General features: G+C 43.7%; 1 protein-coding gene across 1 annotated transcript in view; it reads left to right on the top strand.

The window, feature by feature from the left end:
- Positions 1-8,963: 8,963 nt before the first annotated feature.
- Reck (reversion inducing cysteine rich protein with kazal motifs) overlaps positions 8,964-23,085 on the top strand; it is a 68,995-nt gene continuing 54,873 nt past the window's right edge. The window contains exon 1 of the mRNA XM_021159440.2: positions 8,964-9,119. Within this exon, the coding sequence (XP_021015099.1) occupies positions 9,020-9,119 (100 nt within the window). The 5' untranslated portion in view covers positions 8,964-9,019. The remainder of the gene's footprint in view (positions 9,120-23,085) is intronic.

The following is a 23,085-nucleotide window of genomic DNA, read 5'->3' as shown; positions in this document are numbered from 1 at the left end:
GGTTCCGATGCTCCAATGAAATACCACGACCAAAGGCAAGTTGGGGTGGAAAGGCTTTATTTGACTTATACTTTCATGTCACAGTTCATCATCAAAGGAGTCAGGACAGGAACCCAAGCAGGGCAGGAACCTGGAGGCAGGAGCTGATGTAAGGACCATGGAAGGGTGCTGCTTATTGGCTTGCTCTTCATGGCTTGCTCACCCTGCTTTCTTATAGTACCCAGAATCACCAGCCCCAAAGAGCACCACCATAATAATCTGGCCCCTCCACCATCAATCACTAATTAAGAAAATACCCTACCTGCTTGCCTGCAACCAGATCTTATGGGACCATTTTCTTAGCTGGTGTTCCCTTCCCTCAGGTGACTCTAGTTTATGTCAAATTGACATAGAAACCAGCCCACACAAACCCTAAGCTTTAATCACTACTCCTCTGGCCTTACATCTGTAATAAAGAGTCTTGGCAGTTATCAAATATTAGTGTATGTTTGATAATTTTTGTTTAACTGACTTTCTGACTGATAGGAAACTTTTAGAGAACTTTTGTGTTTTCAGTAAAACTGGGCAGAAAGGATAGGTATTCCTGGTACATATGATGCTCCCACCACCTAATCCAGGATGATACATCGATTACAGCTGATAGAGTACACTGGCACATCTTAACAGAGTCCACAGCTCCCAAAGGGGCTTGCTCTTGGCACCATAGGTTCTGAGGGCTTCCACAATGGTATACTAAAGTCTCGAACACTCTTGGATACATTACAGAACAGTCCCACCATTGTAAACTTCCTCTATGCTGGGCTTATCCCTTCTTTCCTCCACCTGGAGACTACTGACCTTTTGAGTATCTCTAAAGTTTACCTTCTATAGAATGTCAGATAATCGGAGCAGTGCAATGTGCGACCCTTTCTAGCTGGCGTCTTATATTAGCACTGTGCATTGCTATTTCCTTTAGAAAGGCTTGGTAGCTCACTCCTTTTCAAAGGGTGCTGTATTAATATTCAACACCGGAGGTCAGCCAGAGTTTGTAAACATGCTTACCTATCAAATGGCATCTTGTTATGGTCCCAAGCTTTGCAATTACGAATAAACTTGCACGCAGGGACTTGTGTGCACATACGTTTTTATAAATCAGTCTTTGTGATTGTTTTGTGAAATAAGATCTCACTCTAGTCCAGGCTGGCCTAGAACTTACTTTGTAGTCCAGGGTAACCTCAAACTCCTGGTATCCCTCCTGCCTCAACTTTCCATATATTGGCATTATGGGAATGAATCAGTCTTGGGACAAAACTGTCTCGGTGCATTTTTGTTTTGTTTTGATCTGTTCTGTTCTTGTCACGCCGTCTTAATTAAATAGTTGTGTGAGGTTGCAAAATAATAAGCTATTGAAAACAAAGCATGGCCCTTTGCACACTCTTCCTGTGTGTGTGTGTATGTGTGAATCAACCAAAACAAAGTCAAACTACAGGAACACACTGAAAGCTCAACCCATGTGGCTGTTTTTGTCATCTGTAATTCCAAATGTCAAGTTTTCCCATTCACCCAAAACTTACCGCCTTGGAATTCTCCTTTGTTCTCTTGGAACTAAGAGACTGTTGTACTTTTGAACTTCTAAATTTTGTTTTTATTTTACATGTATGGGTATTTTGCCTGCATGTCTATCTGTGCACCACGTGTATGCCTGGTGCCCGAGGAGGCCAGAAAAAGGTGTCAGATCCCCTGGAACTGGAGTTACAGACAGTTATGATTCACCATGTGGTTGCTGTGAATCAAACCCTGGTCTCCTGAAACAGTGGCCAGTGCTCTAACTGCCAATCTATCACCCAATCCCCAGGTCTGAAATGATAGCATAACTCCAGCCTCACAGGGTGGCACATGCCTGGACTCTCAGTACTCAGGAAGCGAAGGCTGAAGGATTGAATTCCAGCCCAGCTTGGGCTTTCCCAGTGAAATCCTATCTCAAACCCTCACCTCTATCTGTATTCTATTGCTCATAAATAAAATAATTTTTATTTTTTCATTTACTAGAGATAGAATGTAGGGTTGCATGCTAGGAGAATTCTCTACTACTGAGCTACATCCTCAGTCTCAAAATAAATATGGTTTTTTTTTTTTTACTTTTAAAGATTTTATGTTTTTATGGTAAATATTTTAAAAGGCTAGGTGTTGTAGTAAAAATTAAAGGACTTTGGTTTCTTTTAAAACACAGAAATATTGTAAGACTATGTTTTAATTTTAATCCCAGGTGTAGGGGTGTGAGGCTGCTTCAGACTGTCCGCAGCAGGTGACTATGATTTGCCTCATGCTCTAGCAAAGGCATGATTTTACCAGCTGCAGATAGTTTCTGCGATTGTGTGACATTTGGAAATCTGGGGAATTTTGAGAGGGTATATAAAGTCTAGAACCTGGAGAGGTGTGGTGGGTTGTTTGTTGTTGTTGATTGTTGTTGGTCATGGTTTGTCATGCACCAAGAGGAAACAAGAAAAAATTAGATATCCTGACATGGAGATCAAGCTTGCCCCAAGAAACTCTATGCCCCTAATCAGCAAGAATAGTCTAACAATAATGTTGCCCCTTTCCAACTCCAAACTTTATTCAGGGATCTCTTTCCTTTTCTCTCTATCCTTTTTCTCTCTGTTATCTAGTCTTAGGCAATCGAAAGGCTGGAAGAAAAGGTGTGGAACAGGGTGGAAAAAGAAGAGACCTCAAAGACCAGCTACAGGGTGTGGTGGTGCACACCTTTAATCCCAACACTCAGGAGGCAGAAGCAGGCGGATTTCTGTGAGTTTGAGGTCAGTTTGGTCTACATAATGAATTCCAGGACAGCCAGGACCATGTAGTGAGACTCCGTCTCAAAATAAAAACAAAAACAAAGCAAACAGTAACAACAACAAAACACTTTTAATTACGTGTATGTACATGTGGAGAAATGTGGAGACGAGAGCTGTGAGCGGCAGGTCCCAGAAGGTGCCAGAAGAGGGCATTGTATTCATCATGAAGAGATTAGGAAATACAATCAATTATCAAGATTAAAAGCAGTCACTGAAAATCACTGCCAGGATTACCCAGATGTTGGAACTGACTGGAGCTGAAGTTACAGGTAATTGTGAGAAGCCTGTGTATGAGTGCCAGGTTTAAACTTGGGTCCTCTCCAAGAGCAGTATATGCTCATGACCACTGAGCCCTTTCCCCAGTCCCTGAAATAATTTAAGTTTAAATGTTATAAAAATGAATAAGCAAAAGGAACAGAGAACAGGGTCAATCCAAGGCACACAGGCTCGTGACTTTATGGAGCTCCTTGGAGGTAGGCAGAACAGCGTCCAGACAACTCAGGTTGAGGGCATCTCAGGTTGGAGAGTACAACGATGAATTTTGTAACATGTTGGTGTTGGATGCCTTGGGGGAAAGACTTTTCTTGTCCGAGAGTTCACTAGAAGTGCCAACAGGCCCCGTCACGCTGGTTCTGCTTCAAAGCAACAGGCAGGTCTTCTAAGGTTCTCCAAGGCCACATTCCCAGTTATTAAACTAACAGTAAGCATGATGCACAACTGGAAAATATCATCTCTGGCTGGGAAGCTGCTTCCTAGCAACAAGTTCTAGTCAGTACGCTCTGATCTTTAATGGATAAACAACGGCCCCTGCACATCCCGTTCCCACTGATTGATTAAAACTCGACCTTAGTTCAGGGAAATCTTAATTTAGTCAAGGCCATTTGCAAGAGTCTTGCCCAGTTTTGAAAGAAATTTATAGATCCGAAGCCAGAAGTTGGGCCTGAGAGAAGGGAGGACACCTGGTCCTCAGCTGTTGTTTTTAGCCCCTGTTGACACCTATATTCCCATCTGGCTTCCAGTTGTACAGGCCAGGAGCACAACAGCTTTAGGCTGCCCCTCCTTCTGAACTGGAGGTCTTTCCAGGACCTCAGCCTGCTAGACTTTTAGGTTGCCTTTTGTGAAGGGCATAGAAAACACCCCTTTTCTCTGGGGAGTAAGACAAGACATACACTAGAGGCTGCATCTATTCAATGCCCTCACATGCTTGTGTGGAGAGAAGTGTCATAAGCTCTGTTTCTTCCTTGGATTCCACATGGGAAATAAGGCCTGCGACCCACAAGTGCTTCCCACACAAGCAACCCCTTTTTCTCCTCTGAACTTCTCCTCCCACACTAGAGGAGTCGCATCATCGGACTCTGATGAGGATGTGAAGGGCGGTTTCTGACTGATCACAGAATTCTTCTGTGCCGGGTCCATTGGTATGCACACAAATCCCCCCAGTCTGTAACAGTAGAACCTGCACCCTGAAGAATTAACGTTAATCTAAGAAGTCCTAAGCTGGAAGGGAGGAGAGCTGGAGAGACAGCTACTCCAAGGGAAGATTTCTCACTTGAAATGGCTTTTATAATTGCCTCGCAGCTAAATCTAAATCTATGTATGCACGTTCCCTGGCTTTCATTCCAGCTCTTCTTTTTAAAAGAAAGAAGTGTGTGTGTGTGTGTGTGTGTGTGTGTGTGTGTGTGTGTGTACGTGTGTGTACACAAAGGTTAGAGAGGGCATGAGGTGTTCTTCAAATGGTGGAGAAGAGCCAAGACCTTTCCCGTCCTCTAGTTCTGACCAAAACTGTAAATAAATCCATTTCCTTTCACCGAAAAGGGGAGAGAGAATTGAGTGAAGAACCCAGCCCGGAGCTGCATGGAGGAATTAAGCAAAGGCAAAGAGTAGGATGTGGCTGGAGTGTGTGGCTGCATCCAAGGGCAGTGAGAAATGAGGTGGTCGGAGAGGCTATGGAGGCAAAACCAGAGAGATACTATAATAATGTGATCCTTGTTTCCGGAGTGGGATGGGAGCCTTTAGAAAGTTCTACAGCATAATAAACTGAGCTGCTTAAAAGGGTCGCTATAATGACTTTATTGAAAAGACTGTAGGGACTAATGGGTGAAAGAGGTCAGTTAGGAAGCTACTTCAACAGGCAAGGCAAGGCAGAATGATGGCAACTGGGGTGGCTGAGTGGCCTCTGCTGTTTTTGGAGAAGTGTCAGCTACCCTCTGTGTGATTATTGTCTTTGTATAAGTCATTTTATCCTTATCCATCAGTCTGATGATGATGTCTAGGGTGAAATTTCTTTGAACGTTCCCTTCTTAGGGTAGACTCGGCTTTCTGGGTCCTTTCCACCCATTTGGGAATTGTCAGGTACTGGTCTCTATATCATTTTCTGCCCTCTGATTCTCTTCTCCCTCTCAGAACCCAGCTATGCACACATCAGACTGTGCACATCAATCACACACTGTACCCACTTCCTTCCTACTCATCTTCTCTCCGTCCCCTGTTCTTGGGACCTAATAATTTGTATTGATCTGGCTTCAAGTTATACTATCATTGCCAATGTGCAGAATTATACTTTATTTATAGGTTTTGGGCTCCCATTTGGTTCTATTTCTACAGTTTCCAGTTTTCCTGTTGCAGTGACAAGCCACGTCCTAGGAGTGGGAACTAGGCTTTTATGGAGCCTGTCCTAGGTCTCATGTAAAGTAAAAAATGAATTAGTCATGAAGAGATTAGAAAATACAATCAATTATCAAGATTAAAAGCAGTCAGTAGAAATCCATGCCAAGATTACCCAGATGTTGGAATTAGTAGACTAGGACTTTAAAGCACTTGTCATACATACATTTAATCATATAAAAGAAAAATGTGGTGACATTGCTGAAACAGATGTGTGATCTCAGGAAATCCTCAAGTAACAACCATATGCCAGGAAAACCAGAGCAATAGTGCTTATTACACACACACACACACACAATTAGCACTCCAAACACAAAATTCATGTGTATGTCATACAATCAAAAGTTATCTGCCATATGAAGAAAAGGGGAAATATTACTCATAACTGGAAAAATCAATACAAATAGATGTAGAGATGACAGAGTTATCAAACAAGGACATTAAATAGCCATTATAAAAAATAACAAATGTTATTTATATATAACATATAAACATATAAAATATAAAGAATAAAAAATAGGGATATATTATATATGTAAATATATATATAAAGAATATTAATAGAGAAAGCATACATATTATGAGGAGGGGTATAGAGACATGCAAAGACACAAAGGGAACATCGATACTTAAAAAGTTTAAGGCAGTGGGGCAGCACTTTGGAAGCTAAGACAGGATTTCAAGTTTGATGCCAGCCTGAGCTACATAGGGAGACTCTATCTCAAAAGGAAATAAAAAGGAGGGCTTGAGTCATAGGAAAGTACACCACAAAACCATCAACCGAAAGATTTGTGGAGGGGCCTGGGGGCATAGCTCAGAGGCACAGCACTTGCTTATCACTGAGGGAACCGGGTGAGGCCCCTGGTTCAGAGGTTTAGCTGAAGTGGCTACAGGTGTGAAAGTCTAAGGCAGACTGGAGAAGCAGACACAGGAGAGACGATGCTCTGCTAAGGCGAGCACATGAAAGGACACGTGGTGAAGGATTCATTGCTAACAGCACGCATGCATTGGTCCACCTTACATTGCATAGCTGAGCTGCGTTTGCTGGGATGGCATAGAAATGCACCAAAAAATTTCTGGTGCTGTGCTGCAGCTTCTTGCTGCTTCCAAGGCCCATGCTGAGGCAAGGCCACATGGAGGACACAGGATGTTTGGAGGGTATAAATAAGACTCCACAGAGTGACAGAGACAGAGCTTGGCTTGCTGGTACAGCTAGCTGTGCAATGCTTGTGGGGCTCCCTGAGAGAGGCACAGCTGAGAACTTCTCCTGGTGTTCCTGTTGGTCCCTCCTGCTGACTCGAGCAGAGGCTGAGGCCCAACTGTCCCTGCTAGGTCTTGTCACTGCAGTTGCTGACCCAGCTCTACCAAACTGGACTGCTGGTGTATCTGTGAAGTGTTTGTGAGTGGATCAAGCTGTTGCTGCCTGCTAACCTGTGAACTCAACTGCCAATTCCCAGACAACACAGACGGGAGTTGCTCCAAAGAAGGACAGGTCCACTTCCTCTGTATCCTTTCTTTTCCACTACCTCTAGTGGGTGATGGGTTACAAGGAAGACTAAAGCATTTAAGAGTCATCATTAAGAATAGGATTTGAAAAAATAAAAGCTTCAGAACAACCAATAGTTGGGATTAAGTCTATCTAAAAGCACCATATTGATCTCTAAGCATCAATCGTTTTAAGTGACACGTAATCATACCAGCATTGTAGGGCAGAAATATAGTGTGAGCTCCAAGGTGAACCATACACTTTTCCTGACACTTTAAATAAAGTTAAAAGGAAGAGTGGTAGATAAACGCTATACATTTGTCACAGCACATTCCCAATAGTGACTCCTACCGACGTGTCAGCGCGGGCACGCCCATTGTCACAAAGGTGCCAGGTGGTGGACATTTGGTTGTAGGAGAAGCTGTGCTTATGAGGGGCACTTCATGTTTTAGTACCTTCCATTCAGCTGGGCTATGAGCCTAAAACTGTTCCAGAAAGTAAAACCTTAGTTGATAAGGGAAGAGGGTGGGGCAGAAACGATGTAATACAGTCCTCAATGGTGTTTTGTTTTGTTTTGTTGACAGGGTTTCTCTGTATAGCCTTGACTGTCCTGGAACTCACTTTGTAGACCAGGCTGGCCTTGAACTCAGAAATCCACCTGCCTCTGCCTCCCAAGTGCTTGGATTAAAGGCACGCACCACCATGCCCGGCTTGTCCTCAGCGTTTTTAAAAAAGAAAGTCTGTTGTTTTGAAGAAGCACAAAGTAGTTGGGGCAGAGTGGAAATACGTTCAGCCAGTTAGACCCATGGCCCGAGTTCAGATATCTCAATTATTCACTGGGTCAAGCACTGTCTGAGACATTCTAAATACAATATGAGACTGGGTTCCTGTAACTTCAGCGCTTGATCAGGAAATCAGGGCCAGCCTTGGCTTCATTGTAAGATCAAGGTCAGCCTGAGCTGTATGAGATCCTGTCTTCAAAATAAGTAAATAAACACAATACGTTCATTAATCTTATCAAGAAGGCCAGCATGAGGGTTGGGGGAGGGGCTCAGAAGTAAAAATGTCCTCACCCACAGACACAGGGCTAGTTGGGAGTAGTGTACAATCTGGACTCGAGGAGGGCGTCAAGACTTTGTTCTTTTCATTACAGTCATAGCTACCATCTGTCGCAGGAGAAAGCTGCTTTTAGTGACCCGAATAGAGGAATCTGGAAATAAGCAATCGGCTTCACTTCTGAACAGCAAGTCTCTAAACTGGATGAGCTATCTGTTCAAGGGCCAGGTAGCCAGGAAAAAAGGGGGGGGGGGGGCGTTTCTCCACAATGAATTCGCTTTGATTCCTAGGTCCTCTGGAACATTCTCCGAAGTAGCTGCTCAAAGATCCATCTCCAAATCCTCTCGAACCAATTCTGAATTTCAAGGCTCTCCAAGTCTACTCATACAAGCTGCCCTGACCCTTTCTCTGAGTGGAATAGGTATAAACAGGGAAGCCAGCCTGTGAGTCCGTGCCCTCAGCAGAGCCCTTTGGCTTTGAGGGGAGGCCAGGTAACACCTCTTCTTTAGGTCGAGGCAGCCTTTGGACAGGATATTAAGAGTGTTCTGGAGGACTCAACTAGGGGTGCACGCCCTACAGTTCAGCTTTGGCTTGGCCTTTGCATATCAGACGGACCTGCAGAATGATCTCGGCAGGCCAGTTGCCCCTGAGCTGCGGGCTCCCCATCCCCCCATGTGCCCCGTCACGGGACAGAGGCATTCCAAAGGGGTCTCCAGCCTCTGACTTCCCGTTTGAAGACCGCAGCCCGGGAGCCTGAGTCCGAAGGCGACACACAGCTGGCCCATAACAAAGAGCCAGGGTCCAGGGCGCGCTGCCGCCCCCCGGGAGGTTTTAAAAACTCTGAGCGGCCGAGGCGGGGCTTCAGCGAGCCGCAGCCAATCACCAGAGATCCAAGGCGCCGGGGGCGGGGCCTGGTGCCAGGAGCTGCTGCGGCCAGGCTGGGTCCGAGCATCCCGCGGCTTCGGACCCACCCGGCCGGGACATGGCGAGCGTCCGGGCCTCCCCGCGCAGCGCGCTGCTACTTCTGCTGGCCGCGGCGGGGGTCGCGGAGGTGACGGGGGGCCTGGCCCCGGGAAGCGCGGGTGAGTAGCCGCGGGAGCCACGGTCGGGGCGGTCCCGAGCGAGTGCCTCAGCGCTCCAAGATGGCGCGGAGCCGGGGGCGGGGTGCGCGTGCCCCCAGACCCGCGGGCGGCGGTCAGGAACGCCGGGCTGGAGCCGGACCCGGAGACCGCTCCCCGCCCTCGCCTTCTTCTCCCTGAAGATCTTGCGAACCCTGGGGTGGTGACTGGGGTTCGAGGCCTTGCTCTGTCACCTCCCAGACAGGGGCCCCTTGCCCTGCCGGACCCTGGCCAGGGTCCCTGTCAGAAAACAGGGAGGTGCCTGGGCTCCGGTTAGCCCCGCTGGGCGGAAGGGATACGTAGGTGCAGCTCCCCTGCTGCTGCCCAGTCAGTTGTTGTCACTTGTTAATTTGACTGACTTGGCCTGAGTGGCGCTGAACTTTGATAGGGTCCACAAGGCTGCCTGGCGGGTGCACAGTGGGTCTGAGACCGGGCTGGGGGATGGGGTAAGGTGGGGTGAGGGGCGACTACACATCGATAAATCACCCCGTGGCGGCCTGGCTTCGGGAGAGAGGTGTGTTCTAGTACTGGCTCTCTTAAAGCTGTTGCACCAGAGATGGATGGAAAGCTTGACCGCTTAGGATTGCCCTTCCTGCGCTTGCTCAGCGTTCGGATGTGACACGAACTCGTGCTTCCCGGGACACCTCAGGCTGATAGGTGGCGGAAGACAGGAGCGCTAAGCAGTTTGAATTCAGGCAGACAGGTTCAGAGGAGAGATGCGGGCGGGGCTTCATGTGCACAGAGAAGGGTTGACATTCACCTAGAAGATGAGAAAAACTGAGTGTCTACCTATACTAGCCATCGAAAGATGACTGGAATTTTTATAACAAAAGTAACGGAGGAGTGTGTTGCTTACAGGGAGAGGCACTCGTGGGGGGGAAAACATACCCCGTCTCAAGGAAGTTTTCAAGAAAGCCTGAAAAGTTAAAATTAAGGAGTTTTGGTTGATGCTTTTTTTTTTTTTTTTTAAGGAAGGCATTTGAAGAAGATTGTGACAGGAACCTGGGATTAGTTAATTAATTGAATTCTAAATTTAACTATAAACTAATAAGGAAACCAATAGAAAAGGAACGAAAGAATACCGTGAATTCTTGACTAATCCAGCTTATCTCTCTGTGTTCTAGTTAGTCCAAAGATGTCTAAAGAATACTAGTTACCCCCTTCTTATCCCACTGTTGTAGAGTAGGGCTTTTAGGAAAACTTCGGTAAGTTACTTAGCCTTAATCTTTTTTTTACTTTAATATTCACATTCTTATATATATGGTACCATCTAGATCTATGGTTCTCAACATGTGGGACGCCACCCCTTTTGGGAGGTCCAACGATCCTTTCACAGGTGTCACCTAAGACCATCAAAGACCCAGAGATGATTATGATTCATAACAGTAGCAAAATTAAAGTCATGAAGTAGCAAAGAAAATATTTATGGTTGGGGGGGTGTCACCACCACATGAGGAACTTTGTTAAATGGTCAGAGCTTTAGGAAGGTTGGGTACCTCTGTTCAAGATTTTACTAAGAGGATTAACTGAGGTGTCCATGTATAGCATGTAGAATAGCAGACATCAAAATGCTAGCTCTTAAATGTATTTGGACAAGCCAGGTGTAGTGACACCTGTAATTCTTGGAAGGCTAAGGCAGAGATATTGCCACAAGACACAGGCCAGCCTGGGTCACAGAGTGATACCCTGTCTCAATAATAAAAAAAAAAAAAAACCACAAAAAATGAGAAGCAGAAAAGGAAAGACAATAAAAAAATAAAACAATGTTGGCCAGGCAGTGGTGGTGCACGCCTTTAATCCCAGCACTTAGGAGGCAGAAGCAGGAGAATTTCTGTGAATTCAAGGTCAGCATAGGCTACAGACAGGAGGACATCCAGGGCTACACAAAGAAACCCTGTCTTGAAAAAGATAGATAGATAGATAGATACCCTGTCTTGAAAAAGATAGATGTATGTATGTATGTGTGTGTATGTTTGTATGTATGTGGGTGAATAAAGCACACTACAGTTGTAGCCCATCTAATTAATTCACAATAAAAGGTCCATGGAGTCGTTTCACAAAGACATTCATTTGCTGAAAAACTAGAAAATTACTCCCGGGTGAGAGTTTCTTTTTGGTTTATAGAAATGTTATGTAGCCAAATATGCTGAAAATAACTGAATTAATATACCTTAAAAGGGTGAACTTCACAAGATGTGATTTATATCTTAGTAAAACAGCTGTGGAAAGAACAAAAGGCTTACTATTTAACGTTCTCTATAGCACTTTGGAACACACTGGGCTGGTTATTTCCAGTAGCCCTTCCATCTCTTAGACATCTCTGGCTTCATATGGTTTGCACTGTTCGATAAAAGGAGAAATTCCTAGTTTGATTGTAAATTGAGCCTCACTCCTTGTGCTAAGTTCTGGGAAGCATATAGTGCCGGCTTCCCATGTAAAGGGCATTGGATAATGTACTGGACAAAAGCTTCCACTGTGGGTCTGTAGAGGGTCTGAAGCAGAAACTGAAAGCACAATTATTAAATTGTGTTTCAGTGAAGGCCTGGTTTGTAGTCCTGTTCAGGCGCTCTCATTTCTCCTCTCATTACCCCATCCAAGACAGTGTCCTCTGGTACAAAGCTTTCCAGGTCACTGACCCCTCCTGCAGTCTCTGCCCTGGTGCTGCTGTTCTTGGGGTGGAGGTAGAAGAGTGTTGCAGCTTGCTCAGTGATTATCTCATTGGAGGATGGGATAAGAGCTTGTGTTGCAGGTCCAGGGTCTGTGTCTTAGGGCAGGCATGTTAGTGGCTCTGTTTTTATTTAAGATGTTTTGTAATAATACAAAAGAAAGAAAGACTTGTAACATTAAGGGCCAAGTTTCAAGGAGTTGACATTTGAGGGATTATGTAATAGCCTAGACTCCAGAAAAAGAATGTAATGAATTTTAAGTTAGAAAAAGGAAACGCCTATCTGGAGGAAAGTAATAAAAAGCAGATTTTCCTCCTGCTGACTATCTTGGCCCCTGATATAGAAAGAGTCAGCGCTGGTGACAGCCAGATTGGACAGCTTATCCTGGCATACAATACAGGAGTTCCTCTCTAGCATCCATAGACTTAAGCAGTCTTTCATTAATCCTACTTTTCATTGTTTGACACTCCTAGAAGAAAGTGAGAAGATGTCAAGGAGAAAGGCTTTGTTATTATAAACTGACTGTTAAAAAGGCAAGACATATTGGCCTGAGGCTTGTTTACTTAGGAAACTGCCTGGTTATGGATGTCATAAGTTCTAGGTAATAAATGGATAGAATGATTTCTGGGTATCATCTGGTGTGAAGACACTTAACAACATGGTAACAGAACTGTGTGAGGGACAGAGTGTGTCTTATGTATTGCTGACAGGAACAGCCTTTTAGAGAAGTGACACTCGGAGTGAAGATGGAAGCCATATGAAAGGTGAGGGTGTGGCTCAGTGGTACAGCATCTAGAATGCACAAGGCCAGAGTTCATTTCCCAGCACTGGAAAGGGGAGTGGAGCAGAGTCAGCAGAAAAAAAAGCTACATCTTCATATATGTTTAAGACAGATATTAGGAGTGACTAACAGCCCCTAGTATTCGTTAAGCTGCTAATAGTGCCAGAAACTACAGCCCAAGTTATAATGTGGTGTGCAAAAAAAAAAAAAAAAAAAAAAAAAAATACACATGTTGTCTACTTTTGTGGGGCTTAATATTGCCTGGGATCCAAGCATAGTGGCACATGCTGGTAATACCAGCACTAAGGAGGTGAAGAGGCAAGATGATTTCAAGTTTGAGACCAGCCTGGGCCACCTAATGAAGCTCTGTCTTAAAACAAAACACATACCACCAAGAATTGGCAAATGTCTCCCTTGATAATAATTAGTTTAATTAGTACATATCTATTTCTGTTCCAAGTCTAGAGAACATATTTGAGGAAAAACTGATTTCAGTGGAGATAGCATGAACATTGCCAAGAGTCAGACAAGAGTACATGCCTGTAATTCCAACACTTAGTAGGCAGGGATTGGAGATTGCAAGTTTGCTCTCCTGGGCAAATAGCGCATTCCAGGCCATCCTGGTTTTTGTGGGAGGAACCTGTCTCAAAAGCAAGGAGGTGGGGGTGGCACATAACAGACAACCAGAGGGAGTTCAGTAAAGTGCCTGTCCTGCACAAGAAGCGCCTGAGTTCAGATGGCTAACACTCACATAGAAAGTCGTGTAGCAGCGTGTGTCTGTGATTCCAGCGCTGGGTCCTGGGTATATGTATGAAGAAAGAGGATCCCTGGGACTCACTGATAAAGGCCAGACTCAGTGAGAAACCACCTCAAAAAAAAAGAAAAAAGAAAGAAGAAGGAGAAGGCAGAGAAGAGGAGGAGGAAGAGGAGAAAGACTGAGGAAAACCCCAGGCATCAATCTCTTACCTCTATCAACATGTGCACCCATATGTGCATGTTAATATATAAATATTTTTTTTTTTTAAAAAGCCAGATGTGATGGTATAACCTGAATACTAGCACTTGGAAGATAAAGGCAATAAGATCAGGAGTTTAAAAGTCATCTTTTCTATATAGTGAGTTGGAGATTAGCATAAGGTATATGTGATGATGTGTCAACAGAATTCATATATATATGTGTGTATATATATATATGCATATGCATATACATACATATACATGCATATATATATATATAATATTGAGAGAGACATTCTAACCAAGAAATACTTCATTGGGAACTAAATTTCATATCATTAGATCTCATGTTTATAATGGGAGCCCTGGAGAATGGATTATTCAAGAATACTGACAACTGGTGTCTAGAAGAATCTTCATAAGAGTCACCCTCAGCTTTTTTCATAATAATGAATATCTGGGTTAAAGTGCTTTGGGTGCCAAGGACCAGAAACAAGATGGCTGCCTGAGATCAGGGGTCAGTTATATGGCCTCGAAGTATAAGTTGCATGCTTCAAGGGTGGGACACTTCAGCACACTCTTTACCCTCCAGAGGGCTAAGGAAAGTGGGAAATTGCTAAGAAGCCAGACTGCATTGGAAAGTCCTTGTCTGCCTCGCTGCTGCTCACTCTGCATTTCTTAATGCTTCATCTTTGTTTCTGTGCTTTCTGTACTCTCATCAGGGTTCTGAGTTCAAAGTCTCTTGACCCGGTGAGCTATCACTAGTGGCTTCTTACCTTTTGTGTACTTGATTGACTCCAGTTTGCATATTTTCTGTTAGTCGAGCTGTTTTCTGAATTAAGAGTGTATCACCATAATGCACTGGGATGAAGAGACAGAAAATAGCCTGTATTTCCTTTTTTGTTAAAGGGGCACTATATGGGGCTGGAGGGATGATGGCTCGGTGGTTAAGGTCATTTGCTACTCTTACAGAGGGTCTGAATTCTGTTCTCAGTACCCACATCATGTGGCTCAAAATCTGTTACTCTGGCTCCAGGAGATCTGACACCCACTTTTGGCCTCTGCAGGTACCCACCTGTATATAGCATACAAAGACATGCACACACATAAATAAGAAATAAAAAAAGCTTTGAAAAAACACATAATTAACAAAAAGACTGGAGAGATGGTTCAGTGGCTAAGAGCACTGGCTGCTCTTCAGAAGCCCAGAGTTCCATTACTAGCACCCATGTCGCTGCTCACAACCACCCACTTAACTCCAGTCCCAGGGGATCTGGCACTCCCTTCTTACTTCCATGGTCACTGCATGAGCAAGGTCCACAGACATAATGCTAACCAAACACCCATACACGTCAGATATATAAAATGTATAACAGGCTATATTACTTTTTAATCAGTGAATAGTTCTTTAACTGAACAACATACCAGAAACTTACAGTCAGTCTCTGGTACCAAAAGAACTCACATGAATGAACTAACCAGAGAAGAGTCAAGGGTGAAAGGTTCCATTCTGCCACTTTGAAGTAGCCAGATTAGAGAAGAAAGACTTACTTTGGGTCCAGGGGGTAAATGTACATTTTCCTCACAAAATAATTAGGGTTTGAGGAAGAAAAAACTAGGAAAATATTTGGAAATTTTAGAGGTCAACCAGTAGGAAATAGGTGGCTGATTAAGAGTGTCATTACCTTGTCTCTAAAAATGGGGAGGAAAAATTAACATAGAAGTTATATTGATGTCAAAACCAAATGAGATCATTGCAGTGTTAACAAGCAGTAGGGACAATCTGTAATGTAGGAAGGAACAGAATGTGTACCTGTTTACACGTGTGTACAGACAGATGCAGCAGTGTGACGATAGTATTGAATATGTGCTGCATATATGCTTAAGCATTTATGTTTTGCTTTCCCATGGCTGATAAAGTGTGTATGTGTATATGTATATATGTGTGTGTATAGATAGATAGATATAGATATATATGTATATATAAATGCATATACTTGCATATCTTTATGTCTTTGTTTTTGAGAAACTAGAAGAGATTTTTTTTCAGTATCAATATTCATGTTTTTATTCATTTTTCTTTTTTTTTAATTAGGTATTTTCTTCACTTACATTTCAAATGCTATCCCAAAAGTCCCCCAGTCCCCCCCCCCGACTCCCCTACCCACCCACTCCCACTTCTTGGCCCTGGCACTCCCGTGTACTGAGGCATATAAAGTTTGCAAGACCAAGGGGCCTCTCTTCTCAATAATGGCCAACTAGGCCATCTTCTGCTACATATGCAGCTAGAGACACGAGCTCCAGGGTACTGGTTAGTTCATATTGTTGTTCCTCCTATAGGGTTGCAGTTCCCTTTAGCTCCTTGGGTACTTTCTCTAGCTCCTCCATTGGGAGCCCTGTGTTCCATCCAATAGCTGACTGTGAGCATCCACTTCTGTGTTTGCCAGGCACTGGCATAGCCTCACAAGAGACAGCTATATCAGGGTCATTTCATAGAAGAGATTTTTTGAAACTGTCTCACATTGTAGCCCAGACTTGCCTCTAATTCACAGTGACCCTTATCCCTGAGCATCCTGGGTGCTAAGATTACAGGGCTGCTTATATGGTTTTTTATAAGTTAAAGTTACAGTTGTAGTGATTATCACTTCCCAAGTTGTCTTAAAATCAAACTTTATTGAAAAAGATTTCACATACTAAAAATAAGATACTATTTTTAAAATTGGTCTTTTTGTTTATAATTTCAGTATTAGCTCAGATTTTGGTTTTCTTCCCCTCAGTAGAGTAGGATAGATATGAATATATTTATTTACATATATATATATTCTGTTTTAACAGTTCTTTGAGGTGTATTTATTAGAGAACCTATTTTCTTCAGCAAAGAAAACAGGAATGGTTTTGCAATGACAAAATTGAATTTTAGCTTTTGGGAGGCTTCTGTGGCAAAATCCCTTTCAATTTCCAAAAGCCTGTAATTCTAGGGGTATTTATTTTTAGATTATGGTGTGTGTGTGCTTCCTTAAATGCTAGCTGGCCTTAGCAACTGCATTTTCCTAGTGGAGCTAGAGCATGCCTGCTCACTCACCTCTTTGGCTTGCATGTGGTCTCCTCCAGCAGCAGCAGGGCCTGGGTGTTTCAGGTTATTGGATAATTCTGCTTGAATATTCCCAGGCTATACCAATTCCTTCCTAAAACCAGCAAGTGTGGCTCTTAGCAATTCCCTGTTGGTTTTCATTAACTTTATAATCAGAGTCTTGGACTGAGGTTTGAAGATGACATCTGTATCCCTTCAGAGAGGGCTAGGCTGGTGCTCGTTATTCTCGTGTCAATGTCAGGTTTTACCTTCACCTCTTCCCTCCTTGTCCAGGTCCATTTTATGGCAATGGGCAGGGTTTTAAAGTACAACAAAGTAGGGGAACAAACAGGCAAACCAGAGACAGAGTGTAAAACAAAACGTTTCTGGAACAACTTAGCCGGTAGAAAGCACCAGACGGAGCATGTTTCTTTGTAGTGGTTGATGGTTTTGTTTTGTTTTTGCCGTCTCCCATCCCCATGTCCCAGTTATAGCTAAATGATGACCCAATTAATCCACCTTAATTATTCTAAAAAAGATAAAGGCCTTAAGTACTTTAATTGCATTCAGATTTTTCATATTCTTAGTGAAGGCATATGAATTGCATATGTGTATATTTATTTCTTGAAAAGGATGTAGGGCTAAATATTAATTTTAAGTTTTTATTGTTTAAAAGTAAGAAAAATATGCACTGATATAGTACTGCTCACTGTTTAAAATCAGCAGGGGCCGTGTGATGGGGCAGTGAGTGGCCCTGGGCCTGTTAGTGGAGAGTGGCAGTCCTCCCAGGGGCGGAAATGTACGATTAGAGAGGAATGCTTGGCTGAGAGGGGAAGGGGTTATTACTGGAGGACTTCAGGCTGCCCTCTTTCATCCTATTTTGTCAGAAGTACCAAAAAAAGCTTTTGGAAAAGCTAGAAGGAAAGATGCCAGAATGTCAGCAGAGGTTGTGGTGGGACAGTTGGGGTAGAAATCATTTTCCTTTTCATCTTTATTTTCCAAATTTTGTGGTTTCTTTCTTTTTTGTGTATAATTTTTTTTTAATTTTAGCTTTGTGCCAAAACAAAAACACAACTGTCACCGCAAAAGGATAAGCAGTCGTTTATTCTGAAGCCAAATAGAAGTGGCCATAGCCCAGGAACACAGAGTTAGCTTACCCAAGTCCCATGTTTCAGCATTGTAACAAAGGAAATCCTAAATCAAGGCCCTTCCAGATACGTTGGTGGAAACATTAGTGCATGGTTGAGCGAAGTGGAGTGAGTAACTTCTGCTGGCCTCAGATGCTGTCTGCTAGTGTTCTTAGCCTTCTGAGTGGGGGAAACTAGGATTTTGTTAAGTTAATACATTCCAGAGAGTCACAGTGTATTTAGGGGGCTAAAGATAGCCCAAGATAAATTGTAATTAGGCTCTGGACCTGCAGTAGTCCAACCTGTACTGTCATTGAAGTGAAACTGTTATTCAGTCTTGGAGAAGGGTCAGTTGAAGATGCAGTTTCTTTCTAGAAACTTCTCATTTGGAAGCCACTTTACAATAAATTTGACCCTCACTATTAAATATAAAATGGAGGAGGGGTCTTCTGTATTTATAGTTTAATATAACCTCCAGTTGCTATGAGAGTTTTAATTAGAGTACATTTCGTGACTCTGTTTTAAATAGACCTTTGCTTCAAGGAACTTTTTTTTTTCTTTTTTTAATTCCTAGGCCCAAATCAGACTCCTGTCTGCCTGGTTGTTTTCTTTTTGTTAAGTCTGTGTTTATTGGTACCATATGTTACTCTGAGTTATCTCTCCTCCAAATCTGCTGGATTTTCTGCCCTCTTATGACCTTTGTGTTAGAGGTCAGAAGAAAGTGCCAGCTTCTACAGCACACCAGGTCACACCGAGTGCCTTTGGAGGTGGGGGTGTGTGTGCGCGTCTCATAAGAAAAGTGTGTATATATATGTATGTATATTGTGTGGGGGTGTAAGAAAAGTGTTTTGTATGTATGTAGATACACACACTTTCCATTTTTGATTTAGAAAACCTTTGTGCCCTCAAACTCCCCACATAATCCAGACTGACTTTCAACTCGTTCCTGCTCCCTCTGCACCAGCCTCCAGATTGCTGGGATTGCAGCTTTGCACTGTACCACCAGGCTGAGTAGAATCTCTCCGCCAGACACTGAGCTCACAGAGCTAGTCTCCAGTGCTGCACTTAATGGCCTTTGAAGTGCCATCTTTTATTCACTTGTTTATTCATTCTTTTCTCCTCCAATACTAACCTGGAGTTCAGCTCTCCAGCACCCATGTGAATGGGTTTACCAATTCCAGTTTCAATTGGTAGAGGCAGGAGCTCCTCAGAGCAAGCTGGCAAGCAGGACTAATCATATCAAAAAACCTTGGGGCTTGATCAAAAGACCCTGCCTCAATAAATAAAAAGGAAGAGCAGTTGTAGATGACTCTGACATCAGCCCTAGGTTCCACATGCATTACACCATGTCCACATGCATCCACACATACATGCTCTTGCAAGCATTTACACACACACACACACATTTAAAAAAAAAAAAACTGTATAAACTTATGTTTAAAACCCATGTTTATATTTGCCTTCTTTCTCAGTTCTTAAAGGGACCAATTCAGACGGTGGCAGTTTCAGTTCAAGCCCACACAATGACACATCTCAATCCTATTGTACCCTGTCTGTTTCACATAGAAGGTAGATGCCGTCGCCTCCCTCTTCATTTAGCACTGTCTTTAAATCCTTTCCTTGGCTAGGCTGTTATCCTGCTGCAGCAAGCATGTAGAAACTGCCTTTCATAAAAGGCACTGAGCTCTTCACCCTCAAGGTAACTTAAAAGCAAGATAGAGCCTGGCATCTCATCCTGCATTTTGTGCCTATCTCTTTCACTGTGGCTCAGACTTTGGCTTGACCATCTGTCACATTAATCACTTATAGAGTAGCTGTCTCCTTGATCTGTCTCACTCCCTTCAAGGCTGAAGTCACAGAGATAAGCCCTTGTCCTAAACCTGTAGGAGCAGCCAAACTTTGCAGGACAAACGACTTTTCCTCCGCCTCCTGGAGCAGAAGTAATAATCACACATAACTAGATTGGTCCTCTTGAGCTTATGAGAGCTATAGCAAGTTCTTCGGACCCTCCTTGTAAAGAGAATGCTGAGACAAAGGTCAGCCTGCCCACACCCTAACCAGGACTGCTTAATTATGTGAACCTCGTGCCTACTGCTTCAGTTCCTCTTCTGTTTGAAATAAAAGTTCCAATCAATACCCTAAAGACAAACCTGAGTCACTGGGCCTTTTTTTTTTTGCTTCCCTTTCGAGCACGTGTATTCGGTCTCTGCCTTGTACTATTACTCGTCTCTTTCAGGGCTGTGTTAAGACAGGTGGCCAAGCTGTCCAGTTGGTGGGCCAAACAAAGCCTGAGCATTTCCTCCCTAAAACTCTAGGTATGCTACCACGGGACTGTGATTTACCAGATGCTAAAGAACACACCTCTGTGTTCACTACTGTGCCCCTATCTCTAGACACAGTACCCCCTTCTGGAGCCCATGTCCCCGAGCACAGTACCCCTTCTGAAGCCCATGTCCCCACCTCATTTTACCATGTTCTTTCTGCTTGACCTCCAGTTGGGTATGCTACAGTCCAGTTCTGCCATAACCAGAGTGTGCACAGACCCTGCCAGCTAAAGTGCACGGCCCTACCAAGACCGCTTTCTATACACACTAACCTTACTCCAGGGTCTTTGAGTACGGTGGCGCCTTCTTGGCTCATGGTAGAACTGGGAATTGAGAACACGGGATAGTCAGTCACCAAAGTCCCCCAAGCTGGTAGCTTTTGAGTATGTTGTCTCAAGCCCAAGAGTATGTTGTTTCATGCCCAAGAATAAGAATATTGACAAGGATTAACCAGAGCAAACAGATTTATTAAAGAACCATAAGGAAGAACTCCTGGGAGTGGGAAGGGCCCTGCTGGAGGGGTGCTGGCATGCTGCCCTGCCTGGTGATCCTTCATGGGTTCTGTGGTGGGGATTGGGTGGAAACTGATTTCCACTGGAATTGATCACTATAGATGACATGGGGACAACACCATTAAGGAGTCCACAGGCCCAACCAGAGTTAGTTACTCTGGGGAAGGAGTCAGGTGTTGTGTGCTCTTGATCCACCATGAGCCCTCCCTTGCTGCCTAAAAGAAACTAGTTCCTTGTCTTGCCAGGTTAATATACTTTTTAAAGAGACTTTGGGGTTTTTTTGTTTTTGTATTTTTTAATGAGTGTATGCCATGTGTGTAGGTACTATTGAAGCTAGAAGAGGGTATTGGGTCACCTGGAGCTAGAGTTGTAGGCAGTTTTGAACCTGTATGATATAGGTGCTAAGAATTGAACTCCCATCCTCTGGAGGAGTAGCAAACACTCTTAACCACTGAGCCATCTGTCCTGCCTCAACTCACATACTTTTGATCTGGGTACAGATCTAACATTCCCATGACCAGGTTCAGTAGCTCACTAGAACAACTCAGAGCTCAGGGCAGTGGTATATGTCAAATTACTCTAAGAGTATAAGCTTTGTGTACAACTGCTGTCTTACATAGAGGATGTGAGCCCAATAAAGACTCTCAGGGCCAAGTCTGGGAGGAAGTACAGAGCTTTCTGTCTCTTCTCATAGAATATGTGCATGCATGCATGCATGAGTACATGTGTGCTCGCATGTGTGCAGTTTTGTTTTTGAAACATGGCCTCACTGTGTAACCCTGACTGGCCAGGAGCTCACTATGTACACCCGGCTGGCCTTGTATTCGGAGATCTATATGCTTCTGTTGGGATGTAAGGTATATCCCACCAGACCCAGCAGAATCAATGTACATTTCCATATGTAAAATCTCCCCAGCACATCAGTGTAGGCATCGGCCAGGGAAGCGCCAGAGTTCTTATTTGGTTTCATTGTCTAGGATTAACTGAATTTTTAGTCAAACGGTTGAATCAGCCCCTATTCCCCTCCTCACCACCAAAGATTGAGAGGTCAAGTTAATAAATGACTCAGTCCTCAACTCCCTGCTTATAGTGCTCACCTTTCAGGCCTGGCTCATCCCCATTCTGAAGCCATCCTGTTGGATTACTTCATATCATAGCAAAGGCACTCTTGTTGTTGAGGAAATTCCAAGGATCTGGAGTCTTCCCTCTCATGAGGTAGAACAAAGCCACCCAGATTCTTCATTGTACAACCTAACTCTGGAAAGAGGATGTGTGTACCTTCTTGAATTGGAAAGAGGATGTGTGTACCTTCTTGAACTCAGCTTTGCCGTCACTGGCCCACACTGATAACAGTATTTTTTAAATTCCTAAATACTGTGATCAGTGTGAATTCCACATGAGCTTCCAGCACGTGTCACCTTCTTGAAGCATTTTACTTACTTGATTCCTGGTTGCTGTTCTAGCAGGCAGAACATGCTCTTGCTCCAAAGGGAATAAGAAATATCTTATTCCGAGCTAAAGATGAGTGACCATGGCCCAGCAACATGGGTTCCAGTTCCCCTAGATAACATGATCCACTCTGGAAACACTTCTGTAGTCAGACAACAGAAGAGAGTAATAAATCAGAAGTCTCTGTAGTTACTAGATATGTGGATGGGGACACTGGGCAGGTGGGTTGTAGCAAAATGGGAAGATCTCTACACTGTTTCAGATACTATTTTATTAAGGTCATAATTTGGGGCTTAGTGGAAGCTGGTTAATGCTTTGCTGGGTTGATACATTCCAGAGATTTTATCTGATAGTCAAAAGGAAACCATGTCTCGTACAGAGGTGGGTGATAATGACTCTTAAAGGGACTAAAGATAGCCCACGATAATTGGGTTTACCACAGTCAGGAAGTCCTAATCAGCCTGTAGAATATTCAACTAACGTGGCTTTCTCAGGGAGCTTGTTCCCTGTTCTTTCTCTTCCTTTTCTTCCTATATGTTGGCTACTCTTCTTCACATTACTCATGCAAGCAAGCAAGCAAATGAGTAAGTAAAAGGGAATTACACGAGATGTTCCAAAGGTGGCTTTTTAAATCTTTTCTCCTGAGACAGAGTCTCATGTAGCCCAGGCTGGCCCTGAACTTCTAGTCTTCCTGCTTTCTCATCCCAAATGCTAGATTACAAACAAGGGCTACAACATCTAACCAGCAGGTGGCTCTCTGAGCAAATTGGTTTTCATCCTTCTGCCTTCTGTGTATAGGCACCTGCCATTCCTTATCTTGTATGTCACGTACTGGTTGACCTCTCCTGCTCTATTGCAGCCATGTTTCGGTCCTTTATGTATCTCAGGTGTGGCTGTCATTAGGGTCTGGTGCTACACTTGCTTTTCAGTAGAAACTCCCTTCAGTAGATGGCATCACATCTCTTATACCCTTTATACTCAGGACTTGCACAGTTGGATCTTTAGGCTAGGCTCTTCGCTGTATTCCAAGTTTTGGCTTTGGTT

This window comes from Mus caroli, unplaced genomic scaffold, assembly GCF_978045245.1.
Source record: "Mus caroli unplaced genomic scaffold, Mus_caroli_1 scaffold_6, whole genome shotgun sequence".
Taxonomy (NCBI): domain Eukaryota; kingdom Metazoa; phylum Chordata; class Mammalia; order Rodentia; family Muridae; genus Mus; species Mus caroli.
The sequence above is the reverse complement of the archived record's forward strand: the minus strand, read 5'-3'. Positions and strand labels throughout refer to the sequence as shown.